This window comes from Pezoporus occidentalis, unplaced genomic scaffold (assembly GCF_034315485.1).
Source record: "Pezoporus occidentalis ecotype Australia unplaced genomic scaffold, CSIRO_AGI_Poc_V1 ctg111, whole genome shotgun sequence".
Classification (NCBI taxonomy): Eukaryota; Metazoa; Chordata; class Aves; order Psittaciformes; family Psittacidae; genus Pezoporus; species Pezoporus occidentalis.
This window is the reverse complement of record NW_026912898.1, coordinates 1737057-1751688: the sequence shown is the minus strand read 5'-3', so window position 1 is coordinate 1751688 and position 14632 is coordinate 1737057. Positions and strand designations below refer to the sequence as shown.

Below are 14632 nucleotides of genomic sequence, written 5' to 3'. Positions count from 1 at the left end.
CACTTAAAGGCCAAACCCATAATGTTTTAAATGGTTCTGGCTCCTCCAGAGCAGGGTCCAACCATGGACCATCAAAGGCAGGTTTCCTCAGAGAATCAGCATCACCTCAGCAGCCGTTTCCTTGCCATCCCTGAGCTTCTCAGTGTGTCATTCATCCACCTTCTTCTTCCCCTGCTCCTGCCTGCTGGTAAGCTCTTCTCTTTCCTGTTCAGCTGGAGCTCAGGACTTCCTCCACCTGGCCACAAAAGAAACCCATGTGTGAAATCTCCTTGGCCGTTCAAGCAGTCTCCCAGTGGGTTTCTCTATAGATAAGGGGCTGCAGCGCTATCTTGGGGAGAGTCAGAAGAGGGAAGTGGCTGCAGGCCAATCCCTCTCACATCTCCTAAGCAACCACTAAAATAGATGAACAGTCTTTTCATAATGGCATCATGATAAAGTGATTTGGCAAAACGAGAATATAATTTCCTGTTGACTATTAAAGCTCCACAAATGATCTTTAGTCACTGAGCACAGTGGATCTGTGTTCTGCAATAAACAGCAAGCATGAAATAACCCCCTATATTATTGCAGCATGAAGCCAAAGGATCCCAGATTTCTCAGCCAGCCTGCGTGCACCACATCAGGAGCTGCTATAGAGACAGGCCTTTGTTTTTCAGCCTGCCATTTCAGTTTTTCCAAGCTTTTAGGGGCTGCATCTTTAAAAGTTCCCTCTACACTAATGAAGGTTGTAGCTTTTTCTGGTGCTAGTTTATAGTGAAAGCTGTGAGTCTTACAAGGACAACCCCTGATCCAGGAGCTGGGACTTTCAGACAGTTGCTATGTCTTGCAATAGTATTACAAAGCAGAAAACCCAATGACCATGAAACTGTCTTATTTCCTATGACAAGGGCCATCCCAAGTTGCCTCCTTCAGTTTTATTAGTGACCTTTTGAGTTACTCAAGTGATACGTTAAAGTGCAACAGTGCAGGGTCCTGCTTACTGTATCTTATAGACCCTGCCTGCTAGGGCTCAGTCTGAAATGCAGCCTTCCCTTGCTGCATTAATTCCTCCCTTTTACCTGATTTACCTGCCACAACACTTGAGGCACTCCCTGTACCCTCCACTCATCTACGGTTTCTGCCTAAGACTGCTGTCCTACAGTGCCTGTGAATCAGTGCTGCGTGCCCATGGCGTCAAAATACTATCTACTTATTTCTCCCCCCAGTGCATTTTTCCTGCCAGCATGCGTTCTCCTAAGCTGTTCTTAAAAGTTGGTTCCATTTTCAAGTTGCAAATACTTGATATCATTACCAAAAACTGTAACTCAAACCACTGGATTCTTCCCAGCGTCTCTTAAACTTGCCAGAGAACAGTCTGTATGTGGCAGTCAGTGGAGTGAGAGTGTCATACTGGCACTGGGGGGTACATGTACTTCCCCTGTTCTCCTTAGAGATTTATACCCCTCTTCTCAGTCAGGATGAGCAGATGTGGTTTGGGCAGATGTGTTTTAGCTGTTGTTTCTCTTGCCCTAAATTTTGCTCTGATTCTGGTACTCAGCACCTTTCTTCCCTGGCTGGAAATGTTGACATCTATTATTTTGGAGGGGTTTTTTTGCAAGCTCTGACTTATGGGCCTAAAGGAAAACCCAAAACAGATCTAACCGAAGGATGTTCCTGGAATATCCCTCAGGGATACACTTCCTTTTCTGGCGATGGAGGGTTCGGCTCTGGAGGCCAAAAGAAGCAACAGAGTTGGATGCAAAACTGTGATCTCCAGGCTCTCATCATTTAGGCTGCTGTGGATCAGGCAGACCCCTCTGTCTTTAAGAAGTCTGTTTATTCCCAGTTCTCCCTGTTGGCTTTTTGTTTGTGTGGTTGGATTTTTGTTTCCCCCTCCTCCTCTGTTTTTCCCTTTAGCTCCATTTGTGTTAAAGAAGTAAAAGGAATCTTAATGCAGCCCCTGCTCTGCACACCATTAGGGCTGGGGCCGCTTTTTCTCTCCTTCTACAGTGCTGATGTTGTAGAAAGTGGTAGCCAAACACCACAAAAGCACAGCAAAGAAACACGGGGTGAGTGAGAAGGGCATCTGACCGCACCTGCAACCCTATATGTACATGAGCAACTTCTACTACAATCAGGGCAGATAGCAAAGGCTTTCCAGGAACAACCTGCTGCTAAAACACGCTCTGGCAGGAATACAGGATTAGGGGTGAGGGAGAACAGAGAGCAGATCTTACATTGCTCCTTGCCATCCTGATCTGTTGCCTCTTGGCACTGCCTCCATGTCTTCTGACACCTCTTCAAAGTCAGTCCCTGGGGCAGGGCCATGCCGCAGGGCTCTTAGCATGGGGAAAAAGCCCAAGCTGGAGGTTGAAGCAGGAGGGACAATTGCTTCCCATTTCCCAGTACAGTATGTTACAAGGGGCCGTTGCAGAGCTTGGCTGCCTGACAGTTTCATTTGCAAGAGCATTGGCCCCTTTCCAAGCAATTCTTTCAGGTCTCATTGTTTGGTAGGAAACAAACAAGGGGAACAGCACTGGGTGGGCACACCAGAAGAGGGTCTAAATATAGCAGGGCAGCATTAGGGAGCCAGGCTTCTTAGGCAAAGCTTACTCTAAAGATAACAAAACCCCTCTGCTAGTCTAGAGAAAAGGCACCAGTTCTGCTACAGGCACCCCAGTTACTCAGGAGAGGGCTCCCTGCATGTCCCAGTCATATTGGCCAGCTACAACGATGCTACATTAGCCATAAAAAGTTGAAAGCAGCCCATTAGGCTGTTTTAAATCAAAGCACAGAGAGAATATTATTCATTCCAGCCTGAAGTCTTCTGGGTACTTTCTGCTGTAATTCACACCCAGTATAACTTCATCCTGAGTCAGGAAATAATCTGAACTACAGATTCAGACATCGAGGTGTCAGAGTGAAGCCAAGCCAAGCCCTTCTGGCCTGTGATGGAAAGAAGATAACTTGGTGCCACCTCTGCCTGGAGGTGTTGAGTCTCAGCAGGATTCAAACTAAATAATGTTTCTGACAGCAGTGCAGGGCTGGTGACATTTCTGAAAGCAGAGGAAAAGAGAAAGCAAACGTGCCAAAGAAGTCTAAAAACATCCTTCACAACCTGGCATGTCCCCATAGAAAACACCTCCTGCCAGAACAGCCAGGGTGCAGGTAAGGAAATGTTAAAGGAGAAATGTGGCTTTCCCTGAGGAAGTATACAGAGAGCTTTAATATTATACATCCTGAGAGAGAGAGCACTCAAATCCCAGGCAGAAGGAATCTCTGCACATAGCTGATTTCCCTGCTTCAGCATTTGAGAGCACAGGCGAAAGGCAAGTTGTTTTTCCACTTAACCAAGGCACTGTGAAGAGGGATGTGGTGCAAGGCAGGAGAAGTAAGCCTAGAAGAAAGGGGGGATATGGTGAGCCTTGCAGAGAAGACAATAGGAAATCATTACTGCAGACCCACCAGTGCTTTCCCTATGGGGATTTAGCTCAGTGAGTAGAAATAAACAACAAATGTGCTGGAGCCTGCCACTTGCAAGAACACCCGGCCTTGCCTGCCACAGCTGCTAGCACTCTGCTCATCACAGCTCACAGCCTTCTTGTAGAGGTGTTTGCAAAGGGAACATGTGGCTTTTGCAAGCTTCTATTTTCTCTTTTCCCCCTTCCTGACACCAGATCATTCTTTGCTTTGCTAGAGACAGAGAGAAGGGGTAAGGTAGTAGTTTGTTCTCTCTGCAGATCAACATCATAGCTGGTGAGTCTTCATAGGAACTCCTTCTTGTGGTGCTAGACTTTCTTACATGACAAAAGGAGTCTTAGTTGAAAGCTTATGCTAAAATAAGACATAACTCTCTCATAGAAAATATGAGTCTCACAAGTGATCAAGAGAAGACCTCAGAATAAAAGAAGCCAGGTTTTAAGTGACTTCTAAATATAACATATAACAGGCTAGCTTTTATCCCTAAAATAAGGAGCATCCCCTGAGCTATTTGTTGTTTGGTGGTTTTGTTTTGTGGTTTGTTGTTGTTTTTTCCCAACAAATAAGGTTATTACAAAACAGACCTGGTCTTCTACACAAAGTGATTGAAATAGACGATAGCTGGAGTGAACCCCTAAACTCCCTTCCAGCTTAGTCATTCCTTAGAATAGAGATTCTTTCTCAGTTCTTAGCCATTAAACAATGGAAATGCAATAGACTGCTGGTTTTATGCAGTCAGGTTAACCCACAACTTCCTTCTCCCATGGCAACGTGATTAGCAGAATGGGTAATAAAAGAAGGACATCTGAAGGTGGAAAACCAGGAAAGTGGGTCTTGGTGTCAGTGATCTCTGAGTGGTGGTGAGCTGAGCTATTCAGAAATCACACATGTAGTGTCCTTTATGGTAGACTACCAATGACGATATTTGGTAAAACTGAGAGCAGAAGAGACTAAATAGTTTCTGTTTTCACATTATAAACCTCTGGCTCAACAGAGTTCTCATTTCTACTAGAACAGCTGTTATAGAATAAAGGGTGGATGAAACGTCTACAAAACCAGCGGGGTGCAAATGTGGAGGAACAGATACTGAAACTCTGCTCTCCCTTAGGCAGCGCTAGTGTAGCTGCTGGACACAGTGGTGTCAGCAATGGGTGTCTGAAGTGATAGATAGATCTCCTCAGGATTTTCTTCCCTGATTGAGTTTTCTCACATCCTAGAGATCCTGGCTGTGCTTGAGAATCCTGGTTGTCACTTGTGTTCACAGGCTGGTAAAACCTGAGAAGGACTGGGCTTGTTATTGAAGCATCTCCCAAGTTCATAGGTGCCACTGATCTGGCATTTTGCTTTGCTATGAAGTCATAGTGTAGTTTTAAGCAGATTGTTTCAATTTTGTAGGTCTCTTTGGTTACCTGATGAGGAGGACAAAAGCAAGCAAAACCATTTCCTGGTTTAGTGGGAGTCCTTATCGTTATTCGCAGTGGGGCAATGTGTTGAAGAAATCACCTCCCTCTCTGACATACTGTCTTGATTGTACTCAGCACAGTGCTCCCAGCTGCCTCTTCCATGTAATCCAAACAGCTGCTGGCAGGATGCTATTGAAAACACCTGTGTGAATTTGGGATGGCTCCATGGGGTGAGGTCGTGGCCTTCCTGCCTCACCAAATGGGTCACCTCGTTGGGAAGATGCTTGGAGAAGGTTCAGAACATGCTTCTGAGATGAAAGAAGCTTTTGCTGGCTGTGTGGCTTGTCTGGTAGAGTTTGTGTTTGGATGTTTGTTTTATAATGCTATTGTGTATTACTGCACTATCAATAGAGTTTTACACTGGGAGACATAAAACCTTTCTGTAATGGTCTTTATATGGTTTAAATAAAGAACAGTTGGTGTCCCCAGTCAAGAATTAGAGTTCCTGTGTGCTAGATGCTGTATAAACACAAGATTGAGCAGCCATCACTGTTCAGGCAAGTCTGTGCTCTGAGTAAGGGAAGTGAAATACATTCCTCATCTCTTTTCTGTACTGAAAACCTGACACTTCTGAAATGACTGTGAACAATGGGAGAAGGCAATCTGGCTAAAAGCACTGTTGCATGTTTTGTGGTTGTGGTGTGTGTAGTCAGTAACAGAACATCATTAGGCTACTTACGTACCTCAGTCTTCATTGCATCTGGAATGATACTCAAGGAGGTGGAATGGGCAGGCATATATGTCTGCTCCTGATAAGTCAGTGACTACATCTCATCCCCCAGCCATAGATCCTCACCTGATGCCCTAACCAGCAAAGTGGGAACAAACCCCTTCTATTTGGTTCCATTTGTTCTAGTCCGGTTCCTTCTAGGACATCCCTGTGATGACATCAAATCATCATGCAGGCTCATAGCTAGAGCCTTCTGGGCATAGGTCTGTTGTACCTCCTGGTTACACCAGCATGTTGTGGGTAGTTAGCCAGCAGTAAAAAACTTGGTAGTGTGCAAGTGATAGGTTCCTGTTTCATTTGCTGCTGAAGTGCTGGGATCAGAGAAGTAGCTATTGAAAAGGTTGCATGGGGCAGATGGACACAGAAGAAAGCATGTCATGATGTGGACAAGAGGGTCCTCGGGAATGCAGAAAAGGAGGTTAGAGCTGGGAGAGACAGGGCTTGTAGCTGGGAATGTGTGGAATTAGGAACGGAGAGTGGTGGGTGCCCTGTGCCAAGGGAAGCTGAAGGGTAGCCCCATAGACTCATCTGATATGTACTCAGAAGATGTCAAGCTTTAGGCTTCACAATACACTCCAGCTTTGACCATGGAGATGGGAGTAGACAGGAAACCAGGCTGGAGAGGTCAGGAGAGGAAAGAGTATGTGGAGGGGTGGGGAGGGAGAGTGAACTGGCGTGTCAGGGTCTAACAATGAACTGTCTGTGTCAGGAAAAGAGTTGTACTTGGCAGGGCTATTTTTAGGGGTTCAGAGCCCCCCCTCCCCGGGTCTTCCACTCCCCAGCCCTCCCTGCTCTTTTGTGCTGAGTGGCGCCTGGCAGATTGGTGGAGATTTTAAAGCCATGGATAGGAAAGACCTCAAACACAATGAAGGAAATGCAGTAGGGAGGGGAGAGATGGGTGCCCAGAAATAGCCTGTGTGACGCCTCTGCTGTGGCCCCTGGCTCTTAGAAGGGGAAGAAACACTTAGTCCTAATAGCCAAAGCTGTTCCCCAGGCTCCCTGACTGCTTCTGGAGTCACTGGCACCTTGTCTGTGAGAACAGATAGACCTGCAAAGTCATTATCCATCCCATGTTCATTCACACACAAACACCGGTTTCCTATACCCACACTCAAGCCAAAGGCAAGGCACTGCAGATCAGCAGTGAAGGTGTTCCACCTTCCTGCATGAACCTATGGCCCTCTCTGACGGGGAGGGCTTTGTGTCCAACTGCAAATCCTGACCTGTTTTTACAGGTTCAAAGGGAAGGAATTAAAGTAAGTATCACAGGCCATGGCTTCCTGGTTTGGGCTGTGGTACTGTGCGACTGCTGGCCATCATGCTGTTTGTATGGTGGTGGGGACTGGGAATTAAACTCTATGAGAGCTCTGGCTTGGCTTGGTGTTGCTCTTATTCTGCACAATCACTTTTTTCTTCTTCTACCTTTTCTTAGGAGGGAGAGAAATTCCCCCTTCTTTCCCAGCTGCTTCACCATTGAACTCCTTTTTGCTTTCCACGCTTCTGGCCTGAGCTCTTTCCCTGTCCAGCTTTGCTTCTTGCCTGTGAAAGCTTTTCCAGAAGGGACCTGGCTTGCTCCCTGAGCCCTACTGCTCACCCTCACTATTGCAGAGCCCTGCCCTGCCTCCCAAGGCTGCACAAATCCAGGCTTCTTATTTTTAATTCTAAAGCGGAGAACATCCCTCCTTTCCCTCAGAAAAAATCCCCTGGCTCAGCACTGATTTCAGGCTCCGATAGGAAAGTGCTTTGTTTGTAAAGCCTCCCTTGTTTGCTGCCCGCTCACCTTGCCTGACCTCCTCCTCCTGGCCCTGGGCTCCCTAAGCAATCCTGCAGCAACCTCCCCTCTGTCCTCTTGCTGAACCTTGTCCTGGCATGGGGAAAGCCAGCCGCATAGCCCAGCCTGCCTGGCAAAGAGCTCTCATGGAGCTCCTCATGCCTTCCTTCGCTCTGCCTTCCACACCATTTCCTTTCTCTGGATCACTCTTCCCTCCATGGAGTTATTGGCACAGGGCAGCAAACTGCAACCAACACCTGAAAGAGCCTCTATGAATAAAGTCAGAATCCTCCCTGTCGTGCTTCTAGCTCCAATTCCCTGCTCTTTTGCTTCAAATACTGTTTTTTCTTGTCATGGTGGTGGCAATCTCTCTCCATCATCTACCATGACACCCAGATGGCAATGGCTGATAGTGGTCCTGTGTCCCAGTCTTGGACAGGCATCACCCACTCACAGCCTGTTTGGTGTCAGGGCAGCACAGCAAAAGCCCCCCAGATAATCAAAATCAGATGGCAGCACTCCGTTTCTGCATGGAGCCATGGCTTCCAACGATGGCACCTCCTCAGCAGCTACAGGGAACTGCCACTGAAAGCAATAAGAAATAGTGCTTTCAGCTGAAAATGCCTACTGGCCTCTAAGAAATACTGAGAGGGTGATGATCTGACCCAGCAGTGCTGCTGAGTCCCCATTATCTGGGCTCATGGACCACCAAGGCCCCTTAGAGCAGGGCTTTGCAAGGTGTGTGTGGGATCCCATGCTGCATAGTGGCCATGTCAGGGTGCTCCCTCACTGGTGACATGCTGAAGCTGTATACATAAAATCATAGAATGGTTTGGGTTGGAAGGGACCTTCAGAGCTCATCTAGTCCAACCCCCTGCAATGAGCAGGGACATCTTCAACAAGATCAGGTTGCCCAGAACCACATCCAGCCTGGCCTTGAATGTCTCCAGGGATGGGGCACCTGCCATCCCTCTGGGCAACCTGTGATAGTGTTTTACCACCCTCAGGACCTAGAAGAAGATGGTGTGGTTTCTTGCCATGGTGAACCTGGAGGAGGCTGGCATGTGCAGGAGGACGTGCCTCCTCCCTAAGGGGGCAAGGAAAAGGCTTTCTCTTCCTACAGAAGGCAGGGCAGCAGGAGGATGCCCTGGCGAGACACCCAGCTCTGAGCGTCCTGTTGTCTGTCTGTCCCGTTTGAAGTCTGCCCCTTGGCCGGCAGGCAGGATGCACTGCGGCACGCGATGGGTTTGGCGAGATCCCATGTGCTGACTTGACATCAGGGTGCTGTGAGAAGCCCGTATTAAAGCCAAGGAAGTTTTAAGAGTGTCATGAGCACTGAGGGTCCCTGAGAACAACCATTGGTCCGGTGGTGAGAGCTCAGGTCTACCCTTCAGCCTGGCAGCAGTCCTTTGCCCCATTTTCTGGCCAGATTTCCTCCAAAGTAAAACTCCTCTACTTGTCTTTGGTCTGATTTTTGGTGAAAAGCTGCAATTTCCTGTTTTTCATTTGTTTGTTTATTTTCCACCCAGACCCATACAGTTATATTTGACACGAAGCAAGAGGGGGCAGTGAAGCCTTAGCAGAGCTCAGTTTGCCTCCTTAGGTGAAGTGTGCAGCCCACCAGCATACCCAGCCCTGTAAAGAGGTCTGAATTTCTGGGACAAAAAATGTGGAGTTAAGTGTAAGTGACTGCTCTTGCAAGCAGAGATATGCATGTACTGAAAGTAAGAGTAGAAAGGTGTTGGGGGCGGAAGGGAACAAGACGGCTTGAGGGCAGACCCAGGCCATCTCCCTTCTTGCCTCTACTGTGAGATTTCTGTTCCTTATCTCTAAACCCCTTCCTTGGTTAAGGGGAGCCTACGTGAATTTAGATGCCCGGACAGCATCTGTTTCTGCTTGCCGGGGAGGAGAGAGCTGAAGGTTTCCCTCCTCCCCCCTTCTTTAGTTTCCCAACTTTCTGCCCCCTTCTTGCCCTTCAATAGCTCCATCCTGTGCCTCTGTAAAGGAAGGTGTCCTGGGTTCAGCAGTAGCAGTCATTTTTCCCCTTCTTGGTAGCTGGTGCAGTGCAGTGTTTTGACTTTCAGCTTGGGAACAGAGCTGATAGGTGATGTTTTGGTTTGGCCAAGGACTTTGTGAGCCTCATGCTCTGCCAGGGAGGAAGGGGAGCCAGGAGGAAGCAGAGACAGGACAGCTGACCCAAACTGACCAAAGAGGTATTCCATACCACAGCACGTCATGCCCAGGATGCAACTGGGAGTTAGCCGGAAGGGCTGGGGGACTGCAGGGTTGGAGGAGGTATCGGTCGGAGCTTGGTTGGGCCTGGGGGGCGAGTTATCGGTCGGCTGGTGGTGAGATGATGTATTCTCTTCCCTTGTTATTTCCTTTATCATTATTATCATTGGTGGTAGCAGTAGTGATTTGTGTTATACCTTAGTTACTAAACTGTTCTTATCTCAACCCGTGGGAGTTGCATTCTTTTCGATTCTCCTCTCCGTCCCTCCGGGAGCAGGGGGAGGGCAAGAAAGGGGGGGAAGTGAGTGAACGAATTACCTGACTGGGTTTAAACCACGACAGAAGGCAAACCCCGCACTGACAGAGTCATGTTCGAGGGCAGGAAGGAGCCTTGCGACAGAGGACTGGATAAAGAGGCAGAGATTTACTGGTCTCTCCCCTCCTCACCGGCCCCTCCTTGGGCCTTTTCAGTGCTAAGCACTGGTAGCACAGGAAGCGTCTGACTGCACCGCTCGGCTTGCACTGATTCCGTCTCAGGCAGTCCGTTATCTGTCGACTCGCAGGACAGGCTTTCCCCCTTCCTTCCCTCCTCGTCCCCATCGCAGTCCCCTAACTCCTCTCCCCTCCTTCCCCCCCTCTCACACACACACACACACACACACGTACTTTATTGCCAAACCTTGTCCTCCGCCCCCCTCCTCAGCTAACTTCCTTCCAGCATTTTTTTTTGAGCTGGATAATCCTAGGATTTGTAAAACGGGGGGAAAGGAGCGAGCAGGCGAGCGGGAGTCAGGGCAGGAAGCTGGTTTCTCATTCCTCTAACTGTCCAAAGGCAGGAGGAGGGGAAGGGGGGGGAGCCAAAGAGGAGCCTTGTGCAGACTCTTCCCCCCGGTCCCTTTTCATTAGTCCGTTTGAACTTCCAGTCTCCTCCGAAAGCCGAGAGAAGGACAAACCACATTGGGACGCTTTCTGCTGCTGGGAGTGTCGACAGTGCGGCTGATGAAACCCAGAAGGTGGCCGTGGAGGGTCCCGGGACCGTGCTGAGGGACTTAGCACCCCCTCCTTCACCATCGCCTGCCCCCAAGTTGCCAACCCCGATGCGGGCACCCGTCCACCACCCACTTCCCTCCGATGAGAACCCTTCCGGGCTCAGGCTATGATCGCTGCTGCTGCTGGCTGGGCAGCCTCCTCTCGCCCTGACCGTCCTCTGCCACAGGAGCAGCCCAACATCTGGTGGGGATTCATGTTTACTTCTCTGGCTGGACGCTGCTCGGGACCCCCGATGTTGCTCCTTGGGAGCGGGGCACGGGCCGTGGTCTAAGGAGAAGAGCGAGATTCTTATCGCCCAGCGTGAGGCTGGGGGGGTGGGGGGCAAGGCAGGAGGGGGGAGAACCTCTTTTGGGACTAACCTCATGAAGAACAAGGGAGCCAAACAGAAACTCAAGAGGAAGGGAGCCGCGAGCGCGTTCGGCTGCGACCTGACGGAGTATCTGGAGAGCTCTGGGCAGGATGGTAAATGTCTCTTTATTATCACTCTGGTTGCGAAGGAGCAGGGCGTTCGTCCCCCCCTTTTTTACCGGTAGGACTGCAGACCAGACCTTTCCCAAGGGCTAGACAACCTGGGGCTGATTTATCCCTGGGAAGTGGAGTCATTGCCTTGTTACTCACAATGAATGAACAATCGGAAGATTGCTCTGGTGACGCGTCTGCATGACCCTTGCATGAGTAGTGCTGTGTGTGGGGAAAGGACTGGGCTAAGGCTCTCGGGATGCTTAAATGTGAACAGAGGTGGCCAGCCCTATGCTGGGATGCCCTCTCCCGTGTGCCTGGTAGTGGAAGGGAGTAGCAGGCATTTAGGGGCTAGGTTTGGAAATCAAGCCTGCGCTCAGTGTTGCTTCCCCCTGGACTATGAAATCCTCTTGAAGTCCATGAGCGTTGCAGGGCTGTAGGGAGGAACTGGGAATGTCCCATCTGCCCCTCCTGGACTGCAGCACCGTTCCCATATTGTCCTTTCCGTGGTGGCTGGAGACAAGACAGAGACAGGGAGGTGGAGTAGGTTTGAGTGTGAGGTGTAAGGGGGAAGCTGAGCTAATGTTTTCACTACTGTGCCTGTTATCTCTCCTCTCCTCCTCTAACTGACCTCCGTGCCCCCAACGTGTTGGGTGAGAACATGATAGCTCAGACAAGAGGTAACTCCAATAAGAGAGGGTCCTGAGCTTGGTCAGCCCTTGGTGAGGAAAGGAGCAGAAGGATTCTTCTTGAAGAGGGTTGGATGATGAGAGAAGCAGTTGTGAGCCTGGCATAAAGAAAGACCTGCAGTTTAGCCAGGGGAAAAAGAACCATCCCTGATGTTAGCTGTATGTGCCAGGTTTCGCATTATGTTCCAGTTGGAGTTAACTAACTTTTACCAATGTCAGGCTACTCCAAGCAAATAAGAAGGCTTCTAGCAGCAATGTCAGCTTTATACAGGGAGGGCTGTACAATCAGGTCTTTCATTTGCTGAGGAGCATGGCTGATGAAGTACAGGGTGGAACTGCACTGGCAGAGGGATGGACTACATAACAGTTGTCTTTTCCATTGCACAGTGAAGGGGGCAGTAAATATATCACTAAGATAAAACGTTATATGTGTGCGTTTACTTAGAGGTGGGGGAAACCAGGCATTCAATTGCACTGTGGGTTGTCCATAACAGTTATTGTATTTTTTAACTTATATAGGCCTTAACAACAATTGAATTGAACTAGAAAAAAAGAAAACAGGCTTAATGAACTGATACCACTTTGCCAGCATGAGGTACAGACAGATAAATTCCATCCAGTGCTAGCATGAGCTGCCACTGTGGAGGGACTATTTACAGCTGTTTACAGGAACACTGAAAAACAACTCCGGGAACGCAGGCACAGGCAGTATATTCAGCTGAAGCAGCAAGAGAGATTTTAAAGGGAGAAACATAATTACTGCAGTTGGAATTTAACCAGAACAGCAACATTTATTACCTGAAATCCCATCGTTTTTTCATTTTTTTGGGGGCACAAGAAAGAAGGACATTGCCCCAAGTCTCATTTGTGGAATGGTTCACGGTTCCAACCTACTTATCTCTCTGTGCTGAGGAAAAGTGGGGGAGAATATGAAGTTCCTTTCCCTTTATTTTTTGAATAGCACATCCCATTGCCCAGTGCCGTGGGATCCAGAAATAAAAGACTGAATTGTTATAGGTTTATTGGGAAGGGTGTAAGTTAGATTGGAACAATCAAATCCTTCAGAACAGGAGGAGAAGAAATGAGGGTATTAGAGATAGTAATTTCATTGCTAGTAGGGCTCTCAGGATCAGTAGGAGTGTGACTAAGTATTGCCAAAGTGATGTCTTGGGAAGAAATGAAGGTTCAGATGTCACCAGGACATCATAAACTTGCAACCTGTAATTATAAAACTAAATTAGAGAGCATTTAGGTGACTGATTTGGGAATAGTTGAATTGTCCTGCTAAGAGCTATTTCCAGTGATAAGCCAGTGCTCCTGCAAGCAAGGGTTTTGGTAAAGATGTAAAGCAGTGACTTTCTCTCTATTTTGGATGGTACTATGTGTTTAAATGGTGGAACGCAGGCTCTGGTTGTTCCCTACTTGGAAGCAATGAAGATGTAAGTTCGTGCTATCTGTGAGTGATGAGGAGTGGGAGAGCGCTTTGGCTGCTGTATAGAAAATGGTTTGTTGAGGACCTTTGCAAAAGCAGGTTTTAAAATGCACCCGTAAGGGTTAGCTGGAAAAGAAGAAGAGGCTGTAGGACAAGCAGGGCACAAGTCAGACTGGTTGTGCTTTCATGCTCAGGTCTGCTTTACACCATTCTGTAGTGCTGATCAGCTGTGGCTGATCCTGCAAACTCACACAAGTGAAGGGAAACAGAGACCTGCTTTGCTGGTGCTGGGGATGGCAAAGGGAGCACAGGGCACGGCCAAGGCTAGTGTAGAGAATTCAGTTTGGCATTTTTCCCTCTGGAATAGTGCAGGACCGTTACAGTTAGGGGGTGCTGCACTACTTGTGCGATGCTTTGTGGAGGAGATGCACAACTTGAGTCCCTACATGCTTGTGGCTGTTGAAGAGCAGCTTGTGCTTTCTGCAAAGACCTTAGTCCCTGTGTCCTTGCCAAATTCCAGTGGAGAGAATTATATTCTGCTTAAGGTATCACCATTTCCTCTCCTGTCATTTAACTGTTTAAGAACTTGCTATGGCCTGCTTCAGAGATGGCTGCGTTTCAGTGTAAGGGTGGAAAGATCCCGCTGTCTCCCTTAGCAGACAGATATACCTAAGCCTCTGTTATAAAGAGCTTTGTGATAATACAACAAAAGCTGTAGCAGAACTACAAAGTATTTAAGAGGAGTGTAGATGTAGTGGGTACAATGGGGTAGCTCAGGAGACTAAAAATGTGATAAAAAGCCTTTATCCCTGAGTTGATTCTTCAGATCTGACCCAGGTCAGTGATGACAGACAGATGTTGCTGTCTGCTGGCTGGTTTGAAGCTCAGATGTGTTGAATTTACTGCATTTCGAGTCAGTTCCTGTCACTACTGCATTTGACCCTACTTGGCCTTTTGCTGCTGGCAGACTCTACACATGCTCCTTATGGGGGCAGACTGCTATCAGTGCTCCCAAGCATTTAAAATCGTGACTCAGGACACAGACATCATGAGATAAAATAAAAATCAGTGCTGGGTTCTTTTTCTGCTGTTTTGTGAAGCTTCAGTGCGCATCTGAGTTACGTTTTTAAGTCTTTCTCCTGGCAAGAGGGCTAGAAACTTGTGGGGAAATTAGCTTCTTTTCCTTCCCACTAACATTCTCAAACAATGACTTTAATAGCAGTGGATTTGAGGGAAAGCTCACATAAAACATGAAAGAATGGTGGCTGGCAATGCCAATGAGTAAAAGTAATCTGATTTCACATAGCCCCTCTTCTGTTGCTGCCAGCACTGAATCCGCACACAGAG

General features: G+C 48.2%; 1 protein-coding gene across 3 annotated transcripts in view; it reads left to right on the top strand.

Moving 5' to 3' along the window:
- The first annotated feature begins 3573 nt into the window (after positions 1–3573).
- ARHGAP31 (Rho GTPase activating protein 31) overlaps positions 3574–14632 on the top strand; it is a 67651-nt gene continuing 56592 nt past the window's right edge. Inside the window, exons 1-2 of one of the 3 annotated variants that reach the window (XM_062632767.1) lie at positions 3574–3696; positions 10579–11167. In XM_062632767.1, coding sequence (XP_062488751.1) covers positions 11068–11167 — 100 coding nt within the window. In that variant the 5' untranslated portion in view covers positions 3574–3696; positions 10579–11067. Of the gene's footprint in view, positions 3697–10416; positions 11168–14632 lie in introns of those variants that run through there. The other 2 variants (XM_062632776.1, XM_062632762.1) reach the window with 2 other exon arrangements.